General features: G+C 39.6%; 1 protein-coding gene across 4 annotated transcripts in view; it reads right to left on the bottom strand.

Annotated features, from left to right (window-relative positions):
* Nucleotides 1-20,508, bottom strand: part of NRP1 (neuropilin 1) — a 147,237-nt gene that overhangs the window by 37,798 nt on the left and 88,931 nt on the right. For all 4 annotated transcript variants that reach the window (XM_073002950.2, XM_073002952.2, XM_073002954.2 and 1 more), the window contains exon 7: nt 1,404-1,562. In XM_073002950.2, the coding sequence (XP_072859051.2) occupies nt 1,404-1,562 (159 nt within the window). The remainder of the gene's footprint in view (nt 1-1,403; nt 1,563-20,508) is intronic.

Genomic DNA, 20,508 nt, shown 5'->3' with positions numbered 1-20,508 from the left:
AATATTAATTGCACAAGTAAGGTAGGCCAAGGCTTGTGATAACGTTTGGCTCTCTTTCAGTACAAGAAGACAAACGGAATGAGACAGCAAGGCTGTTATCTCTTATGGGGGATAAGGAAGTGCAGCAGAAATACCAGCGTTGCCTTTTGTAAGACTTTTAGGATTGATCAAAACACAAATAGGGGTGGAGGATTTGCCTGGTTTAACCTTGCTCCATATGATAGTACTTGTACCAAACTGAGCACAAAATATCAACTTGATCAAATGGAATAATGCCAATGCTTTTGTTCTTTCAGGAAAATTGAAAAATATGAAATATTTTCCCTCACTAGACAAAATGCATAAAATAAGAGTCTAATACTTGGAAATTGCTTACATTGCACTGCCTTTATGTAAGCTATCGTACTGAACTGGTGTCATACTTCCAATCACTATCTTACTAGCTCAGTGGTCTTTTTAATCTTTTCATATGAGAGATCAATCATTGACCCATTTAAAATATTTTGCCATATATTCCTGTTTCCCACCCTTTTTTCTGTAGGACAATTAGATAACTTAGTTTTTAAGGAAACCAGATGCAAAGGAAGTCATGTTTCTTTTGAATTTAATAGCCCCCCCTTCAAGACATTCACCAGTTGAAGACTAATGAATAACTAACCAAATAACTGAAGTCTAGCACTTATCCTCACCATACCTCATTTTAGAACTTCATTTTCCCCATCTCTACCTCTGTTTTTATTTATCTCTGCACTTCCCTGTTACAACTTTATTCAAGTACCAACCTTGTAATGGTCCAGTGCCCTTAAAGGCAACAATAACATTTAAAATAGGTTAGTGACACTTTATGAGGACAGCAGTCTAGAATCTTTCACTGTAGCTTTTTACTGTCTGCTGAAACAGTGGTTGCTTTTTAAAAAAAAAACCAGTGCATCAGAATAATTCTCTGACTGTGCTGATCTTTTAGATCAAACTTTCCCAGCCAAGAGGAGTGTTAGTCTGCAGATCCTTTTGTTTCTAGCCAGTCCAACCAAAGGCAATCCTGCACATCTGGAAAGCACCAGATTGGGGAAGACTGACTTAATGTTGCTAATATTTCTTGAGCTGGTAGATGATGAAAGACAGTGCGCTCAAACTCTCCCTAGGAAGGACATATCACTGCAGCATCACAAAGTCTTGGCTAAAGAAAAAAAAATATTGGGGAAGCATATTTTAAAAGAAGTAATGTTTCTTCAGTGTGCTATCATTCCAACCTTTGAGCAGCTTGGAAGTGTCTCTCTGTTTCTGATTATGTATTAAAACAAGAAATACGGGCAGTGATGCTCACTCCAAGCAGAAATGACTGTAATAAAACATTTGAGAAACCCATGGGTAGTTAATAGTATTGTGTTGATAAAACAGCTTACCAAAGGTTTGTTATTGCCATCTTTAATTGAAATCCAGTCTTCTCCATTGGAACTGATATCCACTCGGTATGATTTCAAGAAATATCTTTTCTTAGTTTCTTTAGAAATGGCTCCTTGGGTCCCAATGGCAGAAACAAAGCGGAGAAGACCTAAATCCACCTGTAGAAGGAACAAACATGTAAGTGAGAAACTGGTGTAAAATCTAACATTTCACATACTAAGCCAATAGGGTTATAGAATGGGGCAAGGGATCAATGCAAAGTATACAGCCAGTCTTTCTGCACACAAGATCCTTCTGCATCTGGATTTAAATTCACATATGTTTTTGTGTGTGGTATCTGCTGTGGGATTCTTCTTTATATGGAAATGCAATTAATTAACTGTGTGCCATCAAGTCAATTCTGACTTATGGTAGCACCTTTTAAGGTTTTCTAGGCAGAAAAAACTCAGAAGTGGTTCACCTTTCCCTTTTTCAGGGGGCACATTGGGACTGTGCACCTTGCTTAAGGCTGCGCAAGCTAACTCTTTTCCCAGGAAGCACAGAGGGGAATCAAACTCCCAGACAGATATTTAATTCACTGAGCTATCCAGCCAGTCAAGAAGAATATTCTAGTGTTTTTCTTTCAATTCATGCATCTTTAAGTGGGTATAGCACAAGGGATTTGTTTATTTATTCAACAATTTATTTGTTTACTCCTTCCAGCAATGCATAGAGATATGATTCAGCATCCAGATGCAAACTATTATCCATCTTTCATTTGTATACCTGATATCTTTACACAGGTCTGTTTCACAACAACTGTATGTGATATATTGCACACAAAGGGGGTGTGTGTCTTGTGGCAATCTTTTATAAAAAAAGTTTCCTCAAATTTCACAGGAACCCCTGAAACATCAATCCACAGTGTGGAAGAATCTACTGATTGAATGTAAAAACAAAACCCCATCCTTCATAAAAGCATGAAAGCATTTCACATGGACACACTGGTCTCTGAGTCTCTGATTCATCACACATAACAAACCTTTGTTGCAAAAGCATGTCTAGATCAGGGATTCATGCTATCTTGGTCGTATGTGCTTTTGTTTAAAGAAATGGTTACAAGAGGAACATACTTAAAAGAACTACTGTCTGTGTAACACAACTCCTTGAACCAACCATGTGGAACCAGAGGTTGGGAGTTCAATTTCTCACTGAGCCTCCGTGACAGGGGTTAGACGGGATGGCCCATAGGGTCCCTTCTAGCAATGCATTTCTAAGATGATGATTATATATTTCTTATCTCTAATACCAAAGTGTGTGGTAATATTTGCTAGACTAGTTGTGAGAAATATGTGCTGTACTAAAAAACCAAATATTTGTTTTCCTCTTTAAAATGTAGCATTTCAGGACCCATTACTTGTTTTGAGATGAAATTCTCCTTGGTGGGTTTCTCCACCAGTCATCAAGCTTTGACTTAAGATGCTTTGAGTCCACTGGTGCCAAATGCCTCTTGCATGTCACAGCTGTTTAAATTATTTTTGAAATGTGCAGGATGCAGATTGCATGTCTCTAGTGTCTCACAAGCATCCTTTTTCCTGGAAGTATGTCATACAGCCAAACGCAAGGGTGGGGTGAAGGGGATGGGTTAAATCAACACACTTTGCATTCGGGAAAATGCAACGGAAGCCTTACTGAAGATAGAAGGGCTGCTGTTTAGATTTGCATGGCAAATGTACAAATCACTTGGAAACTGGAAGTCCCGAGATATAAAAGACAACAAGTTTGTTGTTGGGAGAGTTAGGGAGGAGGAGGAAGTAATTCTGACTGTTGGTACCTCTGCTGTATCATTTTAAGGCCAACAAAAGCCAATACCCAACCCGTGCAAATTAGAATAATTCAAGATTCAGCCATGGACATATAGAAAATTGAGAACAGCTTGGACAAACTGCATAATTGGGCTACAGCTTCCAGATCCTCCTGTGGTTATGCTATCTGGAAATTCTGGGAGTTGCAGTGCAAAGACAACAATTTCCAAGCTTGGGAAGTGATTCCCTAACTATGCTGGTGGAGTACATTGGTGTGGTCCCCACACTGCTATCAATAGCCACTAGCGATACAGTATTTTGCCAATTAAAGTCTTCCTGTAAGCTTTATAAATTGCCCCAGAGGGAGCTATGAGTCTTTTACTGAATGCCTATATAATCTGGTATTGTGATTTCACCTTCTGCCAAACAGTTGCCCCTGAGGTCTACTGTCTCATCATTGGGCATCTCTGTTGAAGGACAGGTTTACATAAACCCTGGACCACCAGAAAGACAAATACTGTAAATGGGTTCTGGAACAAATCAACCATTAGGTTTCATAATGTTAAACCTTTCCTGGCACTGAGCTGAATTTGTAAGGCAAGCAGGCTTAAAAGTGCTAGCCGGTCAATATCTCAAACCCACTCTCAGTAGATGCTAAAATGACTAAACTGAGGCTATTGTACTCAGGACATATCAGACTCACTGGAAAAGACAAAATAATGCAAGGAAAAATGGAAGGCAGGAAAGACCTAATATGAAAGCTATTCACTCAGCAAGACAAACCACAATCTTTAGTCTGCAAGACCTCTGCAGAGCTACCAATGACAGGACCTTTTGGAAATGTTGTAGGGTTGCTGTCAGTTTGTTGAAAGTGACTTGACAGTGCACTGGTCCTCCTCATGCCTCTCATATGTTTACAAAAAGAAGGATAGAACCATCTTAAGCACTTTCAGATGGAAGGGTAGTTATTTAAGCAAATAAATAAAATAACTTCTAAAATGGAGGTGCAGCAAAGTTGGTCACTTTTTAATGAAAGGTGCCTGTTAACATGGCTTTGTGAAAAGCCCTGCTCTGGCCTTGCTTCTTTCCAGGCTAGAAGCATGCCACAGAATGGACTTGGAATAATGACCGACTACCACCTTTAAGCCTGGTTGTTTGCCTGCCTGCCTCACAAATTCAGCTTAGTGCCAAAAAAGGTTTAGCATCATGTGGTTGCAAAGCTGCTGACTAAAGATGACTGGCTAACCATAACCATCAAAGGATCTTCAAACTGGCACTCCGTGAGACCTGAACTGCTCTTTATCTGGAGATGCGTGCAGGACCACGAGCAGGAGCTGTATGACTCACATCCATATTAAAAAATGGGAAGTCTTGCCACCATGGCAGTGACTTCAGAAAGGAGAACAGTTCTTGCTCTTATAGGATATGAGAGGGCAGTAGAAAACACCTGCAGGCTCAGAGGGTACAAGTAACAGTGGAAAAAAGTGCAGGATAGGCACCTTAATCCTCTACCTTTCTCCTGCCCCTCTTTTCATTAAATGCACACACATGCATACACACAGTGGGCAGGAGGGAAAGGGAGAAGCATGCCATTTGGTATCACGTGTTGTTACGTCTACAGAACAACCTGAAGGTTAACAGACAAAACGTTGGCATTACTGCACGGAACAATCTCAACTTAAGTTGAAACCCTCTCCAAATTGTGCGTTGATTGTGAAGAGCATTGCATTTTTGAGTCACGTCCAGTTCTGACATTCAGTTCGAGGATGAAGGACTCTCAAATATCTAGACAACTGGGGAAATGCAGTACTGAGTTACTTAAATGGAAGCCTTTCCCCAGAAAATTCCAACAGCTCTTCACTTTTGAAATGATTAGGGTCCCAGGCTCATACTGTTCAAAGTGATTTGAAATGCCTCTAAATGGAATTTTCATGTGCGTGTTTCCCCTCCCTCTACCTCCTTTTTATCTTTCTTTCCCTCTTCTCTTTCTTTTCTTTTTTTTAATAATCAGTAAGTGCTTCATTTTGAGTGAAGTCAAGCGAGGGTCCATTACGAAAGTACTACAAATTAGAAAGCACAGTAAAACGTAGCATGTGAAGAGGAGAGAGGGAAATTGCAACTTCTACAGGGACCGTTTTTTTCTTGATGTGCCACTGTTAATATCCAACTTGATTTAGCCATCTGAAGCATCTGATTAGCAGTACTGCACAAAAGGAAATCACAAAACAACAAAAACTAAACAAAAATCATATTTGAAAATGTGCAGAAAATCATCTATGCTTCTCCACTGAGTGCTTCATATTTCCACTATGGATACATTAGTTAGGCATACAGAAACTATAATTCTAAACATACCGTATGTGCTATAGAACTCCTAAAATCCTGTTGCTTAATGTAGCAAGTCAAAACCAGAATAAGCCCATTGAATCAATGGAAATTACAGAGAGACAAAGAGAAAGGGGGGGCGGAATTGAAGATGTAATAAACGACAGCCATCACCTAAACAAACTGGCAGTTGGACATATCAAGGTGTCAGGCACAGGCACTCGTTTAAATAATTTCACAAAGTATCATCTCTAAAGGCAGTAATTGCAGGGAAAAACTATGGCCTTCTACTATTTGACGTAGTTAGGCATCCTTCAGTCTCGAAAGACTATGGTAATGTGCTCTGTATGGAGGATTTGGAAGAGGGTCTAGTGTGGCTGAGAAGGCCAATTTGAGAGTGACAATCCCTTCTACACTGAAGACAAATACAATCTGTACCAGTCCAGCTCCCTGATTTTGCTGCTTCCGGGACTGCCTCTTTGCCTTGGCCTGCTGGACAAAGGTCTCTTCAAATTGGGAGAGGCCGTGGTGCGACGCCTACCCCCAGGCTGAACGCTCAGATACAGTTCTACTTATAGGAAATACTCTGCCAAACCTTTATACAAAGATCTGTTTGTGCTCGCCTTCACCTAGAAAGGTTTGTTCAAAAAGGTGTGAAGTGTGCAATCATTCTACACACTCAGACACTGGGAATTTCTCTCTATCTGTGACAATTGTGTGGCTTATGTGAAAACTGGTCTCTCCTCTCCCCCACCCCCATTTCTGCCTTTTATTCCATGCCAGTTGTAAAAAATACTTTCTAAACCTTAGGCCAAATTCCAATTAGGGAGGGGCCTCTGAAAGGCACATGCCAGCAGTGGTCAAGGCCAAGGGGGCTGAGTCGGTTCAATGGCACAGTAGATTGGACCAAACAAAATTGGCAGGACTGGATATGATTCCTACCAAGGTATCTTCCCACAAAACATACAGCTCAATTCCATGCTAGTCTGTTCCAAAGAAGACCCACTATGACAGCTTTCTTGCCTGCAAAGCACAGTTCAGTTCTAGGTATACATAGTCTGCAGAGTTTAAATACCATTCTCTCTGGTTGCTGATTTGAGATATCAGCAGAAGAAGACCCCTGTGGGCTGCATCTAGCTTACAAGACAGAGGATGAAATCCAGGAGTAAGTCACAATTTCAGTAGGACCACTGAAATCCCCACTGATTCCGTGGGTCTACTCAAGTTGCAGCTCACTACTCGATTTCTGCCAATGATTCCCTTCTGCCTGTCACTCCCTTCTGTTAGAAAGCCCATTCTAAAGTTTGTCTGGAAGAGCTTCTGTTTCACATTAAGAAGAACAATAGAAGAGAGTGGTGATGAAAGGCATCTGACGCCAAACAAAAAAAAATATTTTAAAAAATATTTCCACTGTTTGTGTGTTTGTGCATGTGTGATGGTTGCAGGGGATGGGGAAGAAGCTCAGATGTGAGACGTCTATAATGGTGAGCATTATTCAAATGCCCATATGCTTTGTTTCCAAAATCAGGGAATTTGTTTGGCTTTTTCCTTTCCTTTCCTCATGGAGCCTTGCAGTGCAGTGGTTAAACTGCAGTACTGCAGGCAAAACTCTGCTCATGACTTGGGTTCAATCCCAGATAGGCAGCTTGAGGCTCACTCAGTCTTCCAGTCTTCTGAGGTCAGTATATTGAGTACCCAGCTTGTGTGTGTGTGTGTGGGAAATGTGTAGCCTGAATAATTAAATTGTAAACTGGCCAGAGAGTGATTTAAGCAATATGGGGTGGTATATAAGCACCACGTTTTAAACCAAGCAACCAACTTTAATATTTGGAAGTCCATTTGATTCAGGTTCTGTTGCTTCATGTCCAGTATTACAAACCACCCAGCATGGCCAAGTACCTTTTTCTTTTCTATAAGGACAGTCTGTCTCACCATTAGATCACTAGAAATGTTCCTTATGAGGTCAAAGCAGCACTTTTACATGCTGTTAGAAAGCATGAGCCTCCCCTATGTGGTTTGAGTTGCAGTATGTGGAGCTGTGACTTTAGTATGTACAGTATAATAAGCGTTTTAACTCTATGGCAGAGAAACACAGTTATAAGACTTGTCAGTCAAATTCAACCCCTCAGCTCCCTAATCTACCATTTCAACTTCTGCCCAAATGTAACCTATAATCTTTAATACTATTTATATGAATAAATACTATGAGGAAAGAAGCTGGTCTTAATGAGTGCTAGAAATATATGTTTGTACCTAGTGTGGTGTCGTGGATAGAGTGATGGAATAGGACTCAAGAAGCTTGTGTTCAAATCCCCACTCAACCATAGAAACTCCTTGGGGATGGGAAACTGATAAAACCACTCCTTAAATGTCTCACTTACTTAGAAAATCCCATCAAGGTTGCTGTAAATCGGTTCAGACTTGAAGACACATAACAATAACATATGTAGCACAAATATCTGAGCTACTGCTAGGACATAACACTAAAAATGCATTTTTGTCCCCTAGCAATGAAGGAAGGAATAAAATAGGTGTTCCTATTTTCTCCTTTAGGCTTCTTATTTGGACTGTTTGAGAAAAAAAATGCCCAATGCTCTATTAAAGTACTACAGTCTCCCCAATTTCTGCAATTATTCTTGGCAGTCAGTATATATATATTATTTAACAGCTTGCCTTTCCTCTGATATGCTGCAAAAAGAATGACATGGACAGGTCTGTGCATATCAAAAAACATGGGGCTGACAAGCCATTGTAATTATGTTTCTGCCCCCCAAAGCCTGGCAGGGACAGGAATACCACTGTGTGGGAAACCATAAAACACCCCATAGTTCACAATACATGACTAGTAGCCTGTGTTCCCCCTTCACGGATTGCTGCCTTGTCATGGTGAAGGGGCTTGTGTAATTCAGAGAAGCTGTGGGCTAGGCCATGCAGGGACACCCAAGATGGACAGGTCACAATGGAGAGTTCTGACTAAATGCAATCCACCTGGAGCAGGAACTCACAAGCCACTCCAGTATCTTTGCCAAGAAAACTCCATGGACAGAAACAAAAGGCTAAAAGATATGACACTGGAAGATGAGCCTCTCAGTTCGGAAGGCGTCCAACATGCTACTAAGGAAGAGTGGAGGACAAGTACAAGTAGCTCTAATGAAGTGGCTATGGTTTTTCCAGTAGCGATGTATGGAAGTGAGAGCTGGACCATAAAAAAGGCTGACTGCTGAAGAATGGATGCTTTTGAACTGTGGTGCTGGAAAAGACTCTTGAGAGTCCCCTGGACTGCGAAGAGAACAAACCTATCCATTTTGAAGGAAATCAACCCTGAGTGCTCACTGGAAGGACAGATCCTCAAGCTGAAGCTCCAATATTTTGGCCATCTCATGAGAAGAGAAGACTCCCTGGAAAAAACCCTGATGTTGGGAAAGTGTGAAGGCAAGAGAAGGGGATGTCAGAGGACGAGATGGCTGGACAGTGTCATCGAAGCTACCAACATGAATTTGTCCAAACTCCGGGAGGCAGTGGAAGACAGGAGGGCTCTGGCCCATGGGGTCACAAAGAATTGGGCAAGACTTAATGATTAAACAACAACAGCTTGTGTTCAGCTCAGTGGCTCACCAAGATGTGCAGGTCTAGTGTTCCCATTTCATACGGAATCATTTATAAAGAAGCATATTTAGCTGCCCTGTAGTAAATCATGTAGCAAATACTGTAGATGAAAATGGATGGTTAAGGAGCTACGTATGTGCAAGGCAGGCTCTGAAATGAATCTTTCTCCTGCTTCCTACAATCATAGGGACATAACCAAGCCATAAATGCAACAACTCATTTTCAAAATGAAAATCTGTCATGCACAATAAAACATAGTCCTTTGGGATTCTTGTGGCAAGGGAGCGGTTGTTGTTACCAGTCATTTTAATACCTTCACAGTATGGCTGTCTGTTCTGCTGCCTGAGAAAATAAAAGATGAAGGGCTAGAGTTTGATTAACAGGAAGCGTTTTGTTTGTGAGCACGTCTTGTGGGCTAGAAAGTGGTATAACCTGTCATTTGACCTCTCATATGCTGAAAAGTCAATATTTTCAGAAAATTGTGTCATTTCCTTAGATAGCAAGCACTGTTCTGTGTCCAATTAACCATTATTGCATATTATTGTCCTGATGTCTGTTAAACTACTCAAGCAGATTCCCCATCTCTGTGGAGTTAGCATGAACCCACTAAAATGACAGAATGCCTGGTGAAATGTCACTGCCAAAATCTCTCTCTCTCCCCCCTCTCCCCTGACACCTCTCTCTCACACACAGAAAGGTAAGGGATTTTGAGGTTGAAAAAAATTATCTTGACAGGTAAAAACAGGCAAAGAATTGGAAACAATATCTAAAAATAGGCAAAGAATTGGAAACAAACACTTCCAGGCACTATCAATTGGGAAGTCATCCATTATTCTTTCAGCAGCCATCATTCTACTGTTTATTGGATTCCAATCCCTTAAATGACAACTGTACAATGCAAGTTCATATCCTTATTCAAAGTTTGGGAAAGTTACTTTTTTCAGATGCCTATTCCCACAATCCCCCAGCCAGCATAGATTTCCAGGCACTGCTCTTACTGTGTTGCAGTTTACTGTGCATGCATCTCAGGGCCAAGTTACTATTTATTCATGTATTTATGTATTTATTTATTGGCTGCCTTTCTCCCCATAGGGGACCCAAGACAGCTCGCAACAACCAAAGATATAAAACAGGCAATAGTTACAAATACTATATAAATTTCATATGAAAATAATTTAATATATATATAAGGATTATTTTACGAATAATCCAACATTCTCGCTGAAATTATTGTAATGTTTCAGAGACGTGATTCTGGAAAAAATTTATGCATGATAAATCAGAGTTGCAAATGAAGTCCATGCTTATCTTCCAAAGATTAATTGTCAACCAAAGCAAACTATGGAAGGTGTGAAAAACTCCCGCTGTGACTATAGAATATTTTCAACTATTAAGGAATTTGCTTTTTGAATGATGACTTATTGGTAATGTATTGTTTAGCCCTAACTTTGTCCAAGTCTCTTTTCCCTCTAAGAAGGGAGAACAGTCCAAATTTGATGTAAGTTTGAATTCAACCCAGAACTGAGGTGGTTCCACTTCACATGTTGCCATAAAGAAAGAAAAGAAAAGGAGGAAGATTATTTTCAAATTATAGAAATGATGTAATGCATGAAATGTGTGCACAGTTATTCTTTCTGTCAGCAAGCTGGTCTAACAGCTGCTCTGTGTATCATTTTTCTTTATAAAGTTGTGACATCAAAAAAAAAAAACCCACCACTTTCAGATGAAGCCTCCATGAGGTTTGTTTTTGGGATGAGATCTCTGTAGCGATACATTAACACACGAAGCGGTTATTACTGTATTGTTTTGCTCAAGCCATTCCCAGTTAGTCTGACACCTCCCCCCCTGAAAAAAATGGAAATCTCTGGAGCCTACCTCAAAGGGCTGTTATGTGGCCCAATCAAATTGTGTGTTTTGTAATGACAGAAAACAACAACAAGAAGGAGACACTAGTTTTTCCTGTGATTTTTAAAAAATGAGTACAGTATGTTGGCAACAAAGACAAAATGTAGAAAGGGCCTTTGTCACTTGTCATTGGTATGCTTGTAAGCCCTGTCACCCCTGAAAATTAAAGTGGGGGGATTGGGGCAAGACCTATCTTTTTGACAGGGAGAAGATAATGTGTGTGTGGGCTGTGTCACATCTGGATTCATGGCACATTCTCCTACTCTTATGGTAATTCCTTTTCCTGCATAAATCAAAAGCAACTAATTAAAAGAGAAATATTTAATTCTGACATGTTCTTTGAACTGGCATTCCATCTGGTTCTGTTTTTGAATAGTAAAAAAATCTGCTGTAAAAACTGGCAAGCCGTAGACTGGTTAAGGGGAGACAAAAGCGGCTCAGTACAGCAGGTTCAAATACTAGCATTTTGGCTACAGACATTTCCAAAATTCAGCATACCAAATGGCTCCAGCAACAGAAACCATAAAATGTGAAATAGAAAAATAAATGCTATTCCTATCCTGGTAGGGGACAGAACTGGTATACATTAGTTCTGTATAATCTTCTTAAGTGATAGGTTTCAAAAACAGTGTTTGGTTGAGAAGCAATGTGGAATATAATACATCCCACTGGAATTAGCCGAGTGTGGTTTATGGCATGTTTTCACTGGACATGTAAACAAACGAAAAATGTTCTTTTACACACACTGTTAAGCTATAGTCCTTCCACATAGCACCAACATCACAAAGATATAATTGTTTTCAGAAGAACTGGAAAATATAGCATTTTACTGATTCACTCCTTGGCTTGGCATTATCTTAAAACCTGGACATGAAGGCCCAGTAAGTCTCCTATAACAAAGACGGAGAGCAGTGCAATCCAAAGCAATCAGCTTCTTATGTAATTGGAAAGTTTTCAGCAGTATGAACAGACAGGCTGATTAACTCCTGGCACCTAAGAAAAAGATTACTTTCTGTCTACAAGGAGCATGGCTTATTGTAAAATATTACTTCTCTGAAACCAAAAAAGCTTTGCTTTGGCATTACATTAGCTTGCAAATGTACACCTAAGACATTTCACAATCACTGGGTCAACAAAAGAAAGAAATGTGAATGGGCGCCTCCTCCCTCCTTCAGGCTAAGGTTCTTAGAAAGCTTTGCTAAGCCATAAATTATTCAGAAACGTAATACCCTTAATTAACATTTTTGAATACTTTTTTGTGATTTAGATTTAATTTTAAACCAGCACTTAATCCTGCAGTTTGGAATACGGACAAGTATTTTGTTCAGCCTGGATAAAACCTTTCTGGAATACAGTTCAGAGACGGCGGCACTATGAAGGTCTCTTACCAAATTGCACTTTCGAAACAGAAGCTTTAACAATCCTCAGAAGCAAGCAGCAAAAGTTCCAAGGTCTTACTGTTGATTTTTCCCATTGGACAAAGCATCACTTCTGCCAGTCCCTCTCATGTTGTTCTGTGCTATCAAGCGGCTTCTGATAACGTCGCTGATAAACAGACCCAGGTTTTATCAGGGCAACGATTAATTGCCTCACCCCACGGAGGAGCGAGACTTCTCTCAATCTCTCGAGAGGCTGAAAAGAGCGGGACGATTACCTCAGGTATAAAAGGGGGAGTCCTCCTGGCTAACTGTCTCTTCTTTCTCAGGCAGTCTATAGTACTATAGCACTAATGGGGGGGGGGAACTAAGTACAATTTACAAATTGCATTGCAGTTGTAGCCTTTACCAATGAAAACTGAAGGCATCAGGCCCACCGCTCTGTGTATCATCTATCATGTCATCTGGACAAGCCCAACAACAGATCTAAAGGACTGATGCAGGTGACCACACAAGCCAAAAACAAGCCAAAACAATGCATATGGAAACACGAGGAAAAAAAAAATCACAAACCCTGCTGGTTGAACAAACAGTCATGCCAAAAGATCGGATCTACTTGTGATGAGCACTAACATAAATTTGGAAAGGAATAATGAGGAGCATGGCATATATAGAGCAGGACAAATGCCAATTTAGTTGCTCCCTCTGTCACTCAATTATTCATACAATGAAGAACTTCAGTAACTGTATGCAGCTAGGAAGATAGCAAGGTAGAAGTCCTACACTGCATTCATTGGAAGATCAGAACAGAATTAGACATGAGACACTTGTATTCGTCTCCCTGGGGAGATGGATACGAATATCAGCACCAGAGGTGCCTGGGCCATTTGGACCCTCCCTCCAGAACTGGGCGGTCCACTTATCACTCGCTGCGTGGTGCACACAGCTGTCATTGTTCATGATGCGCTAATCATGGAAATAGCCCAGCAAGCACTTCTCTGCCTCCCTGCACAGCTGACCACTCAGAGCAGAAGGCACAGGCTTGAACTTGCAACAGCTGATCAGGGATGCTAAGGACAGGACATTTGGGAGATTGTTCATTCATGGGGTTGCCCGAAGTTGAGGGCGACTTGATGACACATAACAACAACAAAGAAGGGGCAGCAAGTTGTTTGTCATTTAAATTATTGAAATTACTGTATATTTCTACTGCCAGGGAGAGGGACCGATCTAAACTGGGTTGCTACTGAAGAAAGTGCCATTAGGCTAAAATAAAAGGGAGGGAAAAGCTAGGTGAGGTGATCTTGATAGGGAGACATTTTCTGATTTTTTGCTCCACCAAAATAAAACAGGATATTCTTAACTGCCTTATACCCATTTCTTCCTAACTGGCCAGCTGATGTATGTTGACATCTCTGTTAAAAATGTACATGCATCTGCACCTAAACATCAGCTTTTAGATTAGTCACACAATGATGGGGTATATCATTTTGGGAGTAACTCTGGTTATACTATAGAAAGATTAAATTAATCTGGTAAATCCAGCACAGAAGGCCACACAGAAGAGAGTCAACAAACTATATAGGTAACAGCTGCTTGTCAGATGTTAAGTTTAAGCATCCAGTCAGAAATGATGCCTGGCCTCCCTTTAAACATACATAGGAGGTGGACTTTTGTTTGTTTAATCAATGAAGGCTTCTTAAAAAGAGAAATCTGGAGACTGTTGTTTGCCAGACAGATGCATGGTCTAGAAAACAGTTGTTTAAATTAAAGTAAAACAACATCATTTCAGATTTGTATAAAATGGAAATAGTTTTTCAACCCTATGTCCTCTGATGGCAGCAGGAAGTGAAGACAACAACAAAGGGATGGCACATATGTGGGCGATGGAATGCATCAGTTCTGAAAGAGCAGATAGTTAACTCAATGCAGAAAAGCTCTTTTGACCTTCTATATCGCACCAGTATGAGGGAGCTGTAAAGAGGGCAAAGTTCAGTGGAGGGATAAGGAAAGGCTAGAAAACGTATGTATGTGGGCAGTGAATGACCAGACCAGAGAGACTTAATGGGACAGGGTATGGCCTGAGTAAGACCCATATGGCCTCTGAACTACTTTATATCACAATACAGATGTGGAAACAATTCTGAGGGGAAAACGTGTAAATGCACTGGCAAGCTAAATCTGTAATTAAATCTGCAGAATAGCAGATACTGTGCTATTAGGTTTTTGGGGATCTCTGCAGCTGATCTGCTTCCTTTTCTGTTCCCACATGTTAGTAAGATTTGCTATGAATTCTTCATGGCTCAGCTCCTCAGGAATGAGTGGTGCCTCTGTTTCAGCTGCAAATCTATCTATCCTCTTTTTTTTTATCATCACATGCCCCAGAGCTTTAAAAAAAACCCTATTATCAGTTGCCAAAATGTGATCTTCTGACATGTGGAAACCAGGAGTGCAAAAGTTTAAATTAAAGGCTTTTGTGCCTTTAATAGTTGTGTAGCTTTAATAGCTGTATAGTTTATTTACCTACCCAACTCCCAAGTTGTGGAAAGCTACACCTACTGGTTTCCAAAAGTTAAGGTGAAAAATATCTGTCAGAAACTCTGAATGAAAAATATCTGCAAAACAATTTTTGTGATAATCCAGGTTTATGTCCTAGTCTGCTTCCTGTGAGTAACATCTTTTAATTTTGGGATGTGTAAGTAAGTCAAATTCCTGTGGTCATTGCTGTCCAGAGCAGCTACATCTCCCTCTGGGGAAATGGCTAGAATCCCAGTTTAGACCCTAATTGTATATGAAAAACAAGAATATGTACAAAATAAGATAATCAAAGTTACTCCTGGCATTGTGCAGTCCCATCTTTGTGCTGTCCCAAATTTAGAAAGCATTGATCAAAACTATATTATTGGTTGCAAATACATGCCATTGTACAGGGGAGGAAGTGCCACTGAAGACAATGAAGCTTACATTTGAGTAAACGTGAAGTTACTTAGGAAGAAGCTGTTGTGTATGGAATATAAATACACCTCTTATTTTACTTTAATTGCAAGGAACTCAGTGATACTTTCGAGTAATCATGTCCAGGAAAATAATGTTCCGCACTTTCTATCTAAGCATGGGAAAGTTACCTTTTAACACTACAGTTTCCTGAATGCAATGGCTAGTGGGGACCTGGGAAGTTACAGTCCAGTGGACTAACTTTTATAAGCTTTGCTTTCAGTTAGCCCCTAATTTTAGGAGCAATTGCAGCTTAAGGGCTGAACACAGCTTTTTCACAATGCGTAGAAAATAAACCTCTTAATTTTTATTACCTGCCCCCACTGCTGGCTCCTGAGCATGCAGAATGGAAAACCAGCTTTGTGATGTTTCTCTCTCATTTGAACTGTCAGTGTTACTTGCTATAATTTTCTGGAACAGCATTATGAAATGTGAAATGACATGAACTGAATAGATAACTTGTGCTCATGAAAGTGGGGCTGCAGGGAAGGAGGGGCAGCTGAGAAGAAATGAATTGACAGTAACCTGGCTTTTATGTCAGTGCACTCCTTAATGATGTCTTAGGCTGACAAAGATGACTGTGAACTTCTGTTCTCAGGCAGCCTTTCAAAGCTAGCGATGACTTGAAAGCTGAGCGATTTTTGAGGCTTCATCTTATCACAACCAGTTCTTGTAGGATGTAGTTGGGCACCCAACAGCAACAACAACAAAAAAGGAAAACATGTACAGACGCCGCAGGTTGGATGTGCACCCCACAGGCAATCCTATGTGACATCTAGATAAGCTTCCTTAGTAAAGCCAACTTAAATGACTGCCTGAAAGAACTGCAAACTTGAAATACATTTTCTTCCTCTTTGTTGTTTTTGATAGCTACTATTTGACAATTATCTTGTTTTTTCCTAATATAATTAGCGAGTAATTTGGAATTTTTTATTGTCAAATTAGTAGCATTTTTGCTTGACATACTGAAATTGTTTTGATATTCTAGTTATCTCTAATCAGACTTTATTTTATGGCTCTTTTTCCCATGATCTTTCGATAAAATACAAGAAAAAAAGGAATACTTCTCTAAGAAGAAAAAACTGCATGCTGTGTGTCAGCCTATATACATATAAGAAAGTGTATGTCTGCGTTTGCCATAGAAAAGGACAGTTGCACAGAGAATAATGGAGGAAACCATATAACAAACTACATCTATTCTCAGACCTGCTGCTGGAATGCATCTCTTTTGCACCTACGTGTATTAGTTCCCCTGCTCCCCTGTAGTTACAATGTTATAAATCTTAAAAGAATATGGATTGCTTAGTAATTTGAATGGAAAAGGAAGGAAATTCCATTTGTGGGCATCTTTCATTCTGAGGAAGTACTCTATACTAATAAAAGATTTAAACACAATCAATAGTTTCTATGAGATAGAGAAACGTGCAGTATTATTGATGTTTTAATCAATGGAGACTGTTAGAGGAATTAATATCATCCAAAACTATTATCCCTGGTATAGCTTCCTAGTTTTGGTAGGAAATAAAAAGGGGAAATTAGTCTCCAGTTCATGACTCTTTCCCCCACCATATCAAGCACTTCAGCCAATATATATATAATGTAATATTAACAGACAGCACATAAAAGTCTGCCACTTCCTTATACATGATAGGTTAGCACAATGAAAGCACAATGCAACAAAATGAGCATCCTCTGAAGCCCAACTCCAATATCTAAAATCAACTATGAGGATTAAGTAGCACAGCACATAACATTTCTTTTTTTTAAAGAATGAATTTGTTGCATTACTCATTAAGATAGGAGGATGCTTGTTACAGTTGGATCATTGACAAAAATAACCTACTGTGTTGTGCCTTAATGTTAAAAAAAGTACAAGAGTTTCTTTCTTTCTTTCTTTCTTTCTTTCTTTCTTTCTTTCTTTCTTTCTTTCTTTCTTAAAATATTTCCATCCTGCCTTTCTCCTAAAAAAGGACTCAAGACAACTTACATAATTAATCAATATCAATTCTGATAATGAACCTTGAAAATACTTGAAAAATAGGAGAAAATAAAACTCCACTTGCCACTTAAGACTGATAACAGAAGAGCACAAAACATGAAAGAACCTTGTCACACTGTCTTCAAATTTCTGCAAATTGTCCTTCAGAAGTCATATTCTAAAATAATTCGAACTGTTAGTCCTTACACCCAAAAAACATACTATAACTACTCATTACACTACCTCTGAAATGTAACTTTCAGAGGTAGTGTAATGAGTAATGTGTCAAGATACACAGTGTGGTGTAGTAGTGAATAGACTAGGATGGAGAAGATTTGGGACTATATTCCTGTTTAGCCACGGAAACTCTCTCAGGGAGAAGGGTAACACTGGTAAATGAAATAAAGTAATAACAATAATCATGTGCTGTCAAGACAATTCTGAATTATGGCAACCCTTTCTAGGGTTTCTCAGGTATAGAATACTCAGAAGTAATTTAACATTCCCCTTTTCTTGGGTGTGTGTGTGCCCGGAGCTGTGCAGCTTGTCCAAGACTGGTTCCACTTGCAGAAGGCGTAGTGGGGAGCAAAATTCCCAATTGATACTTAAACCATGGAGCCATCCAACCAGCTAAAAATGGGAAAACCACTCCTTAAATATCACTTAAATATTTCACTCACCTTGAAAGCCTTATTAAGGTAGCTATAAATCAGTTCTGATTTGACAGCACATAGCATAATGTACACTCAGGATACGCCCAAAGCTAGCTAGCTGCAGTTAATTAATTACTTCCAAGCTGTACCAAATAAACATGATGCAAAAAAAAAAAAAATCTGTGATGAGTTTTCTCTGGTTTTTCCCCCTCCTTAAAATTTCATGGCACTGCAGATTTGATCAAGGAAGTGGTGTTAAGGCAGAAATATTTCAGTTCTTTCTAACAACATTGCTTTGTTCATCTAAATGTCATTCCTCAAGTTGCTGTTTGCCAGTCAAGGGAAGACACAGGTATCATATTAGTACATATATTAATAAAACAAAAACAAAAACACACATTGAAAACAGAAGAACCTCTCTTGGTGCTGCCACTCCAAATTCAGTGAAATTAAATAAATGGGCACTGTAAGGTCCATCTTTTTGCACATTTTTGATTATTCAAAAGGAATGGGAAAAAACAGTCACCTCCTCTCCCCAAAATGCTTCTGTGATAATAAAAACAGTCCTACATAACTGCTTGGAAGCAAAAAATAACCTTGGGAGTATTAATCCTAGTTATAGATCTCCCCAAGTTGCATTTAATTTCATCAAGGGCATCAAGTCATTGCTCTCTGCGTAGATAGAAAAGACACATTAAAAAGGTACTCATTGTGAGTTTCCCACAGCTGGAGATCTGGTTTGCTCTGGAGACTTGCCAAAACTCAAGCCTGGACACTCTTTAGAGAAGAACCGTAAGACCTTTTTATTTGGATTGGCTTTTAGCAGCGGGGGATCAGCCAACCCAGACCTACATGTGTGTCAATATTAACACCACTTTTACAAAGTCTTTCCCTATGCTGCTGACACTTCTGCTGCTTCTGCCAGATGTGAGACTCTGTGCAGATGTCATGCATTCCCTCCCCCCCACCAAAGGCTGACAAAATTCAAACCCCTGAAAATAGAAATGGCCTGGATTCTAATAGTTTGAATAAGCAAGTTTTTAAGCTAGTGATGGTTTCTTTGCTACAGTATTCATCCTGAAAAATTGGATGTGGTGAGGGTTTTAACTTCCTTTCTTCCCACCAGACACTGCCACATTAAAAGCCAGCCTCATGGACATACATCTCTCAGGCAGATCCTTCTAACTGAGGATGGAGCTGGAAAGGTTCAGTGGCAAACCAAAGCAAGTGAGTGGGGGGGCGGGGGGACCAACTTTCAGAGTGTTTTGTCTTGCTTCTTTCTAAAACAGAGTCTATGCCCATGTGTTTTGCTGCAATAAGAAAATGCAGAGATTCCTTACTGCTGTGCACATCTGAAATTCAGCAGTGCTAGGGACTGACTCTGGTGGCAGCCAAAACTACCTGGCAGGCATGAAGCTTATAGCCCATGTGATGACCATATCTGGTTCATATGCACTGTGTACCAGATTTAATATTTAAGACAAATCTTGCTGCCTGCACCAGCAATGACTGACTGGTATTACTTCTGACTAGGTAAATTGTTATTTGGTTGCATTTGTTGGACCTTCTGTAAGCATCCCTAGAAGAAAATACATTTGAAGAGCAGGATATAAGCAAACAAACAAGTTGCCTCCTGGGATTCTGGAACATGTGGCCACCTCTTAGAGTGGTCGTATAGACCAGATGGGCGGGATACAAATCAAATCAAATCAAATCAAATCAAATCAAATCAAATCAAATCAAATCAAATCAATCAATCAATCAATCAATCAATCAATCAATCAATCAATCAATCAATCAATCAATCAATCAATCAATCAATCAATAAAATTTATGGAATGCTCTACCTATGGAGGTGCATCAGGCACCTAATATCCAGAAAGCATATCAAGACTATGCATTTCAAAGAGGTATTTCAGGATATCTTCCCTTCATAATTGTTCATTACTGACCATTGTATTTTGCGGCCTGTATCTTGTCCATTGCCACCAGCTTGGGTTTTTAGATTTTTTTAAATAATATCTTTTAATTTTTTTTAATTTGTGGGTTGGATAGGATTTGGCTGTTTTCTTTATGTTTATCTTATTGCTGGAAACTGCCCAGAAACTGCAAGACCATAAGATGGCATTTTATAACAAGCAAGCAAGCAAGCAAGCAAGCAAGCAAGCAAGCAAGCAAGCAAGCAAGCAAGCAAGCAAGCAAGCAAGCAAGCAAGCAAGCAAGCAAGCAAGCAAATTCACAGGACATAAATACACAATATATATATATGTGTATATATAACGTACAGAAATGAGGGAAATCAATTGCTATGAACATGATGATTTGGAATAGAAAAAAACAATGTTAATTTCATATGTCTGCAAGAATTAGATAACAGGGCAGAGTTTTCTGCACTCGTACGCTGCTTCTACTCAATGTAGCCATGCAGTTTTTGTGCAACTATTTAGTTTCATTACATACATATTCACATTATCATTTTCCAG

This window comes from Pogona vitticeps, chromosome 6, assembly GCF_051106095.1.
Source record: "Pogona vitticeps strain Pit_001003342236 chromosome 6, PviZW2.1, whole genome shotgun sequence".
NCBI classification, from domain to species: domain Eukaryota; kingdom Metazoa; phylum Chordata; class Lepidosauria; order Squamata; family Agamidae; genus Pogona; species Pogona vitticeps.
This window is presented reverse-complemented; position numbering and strand designations above follow the sequence as displayed.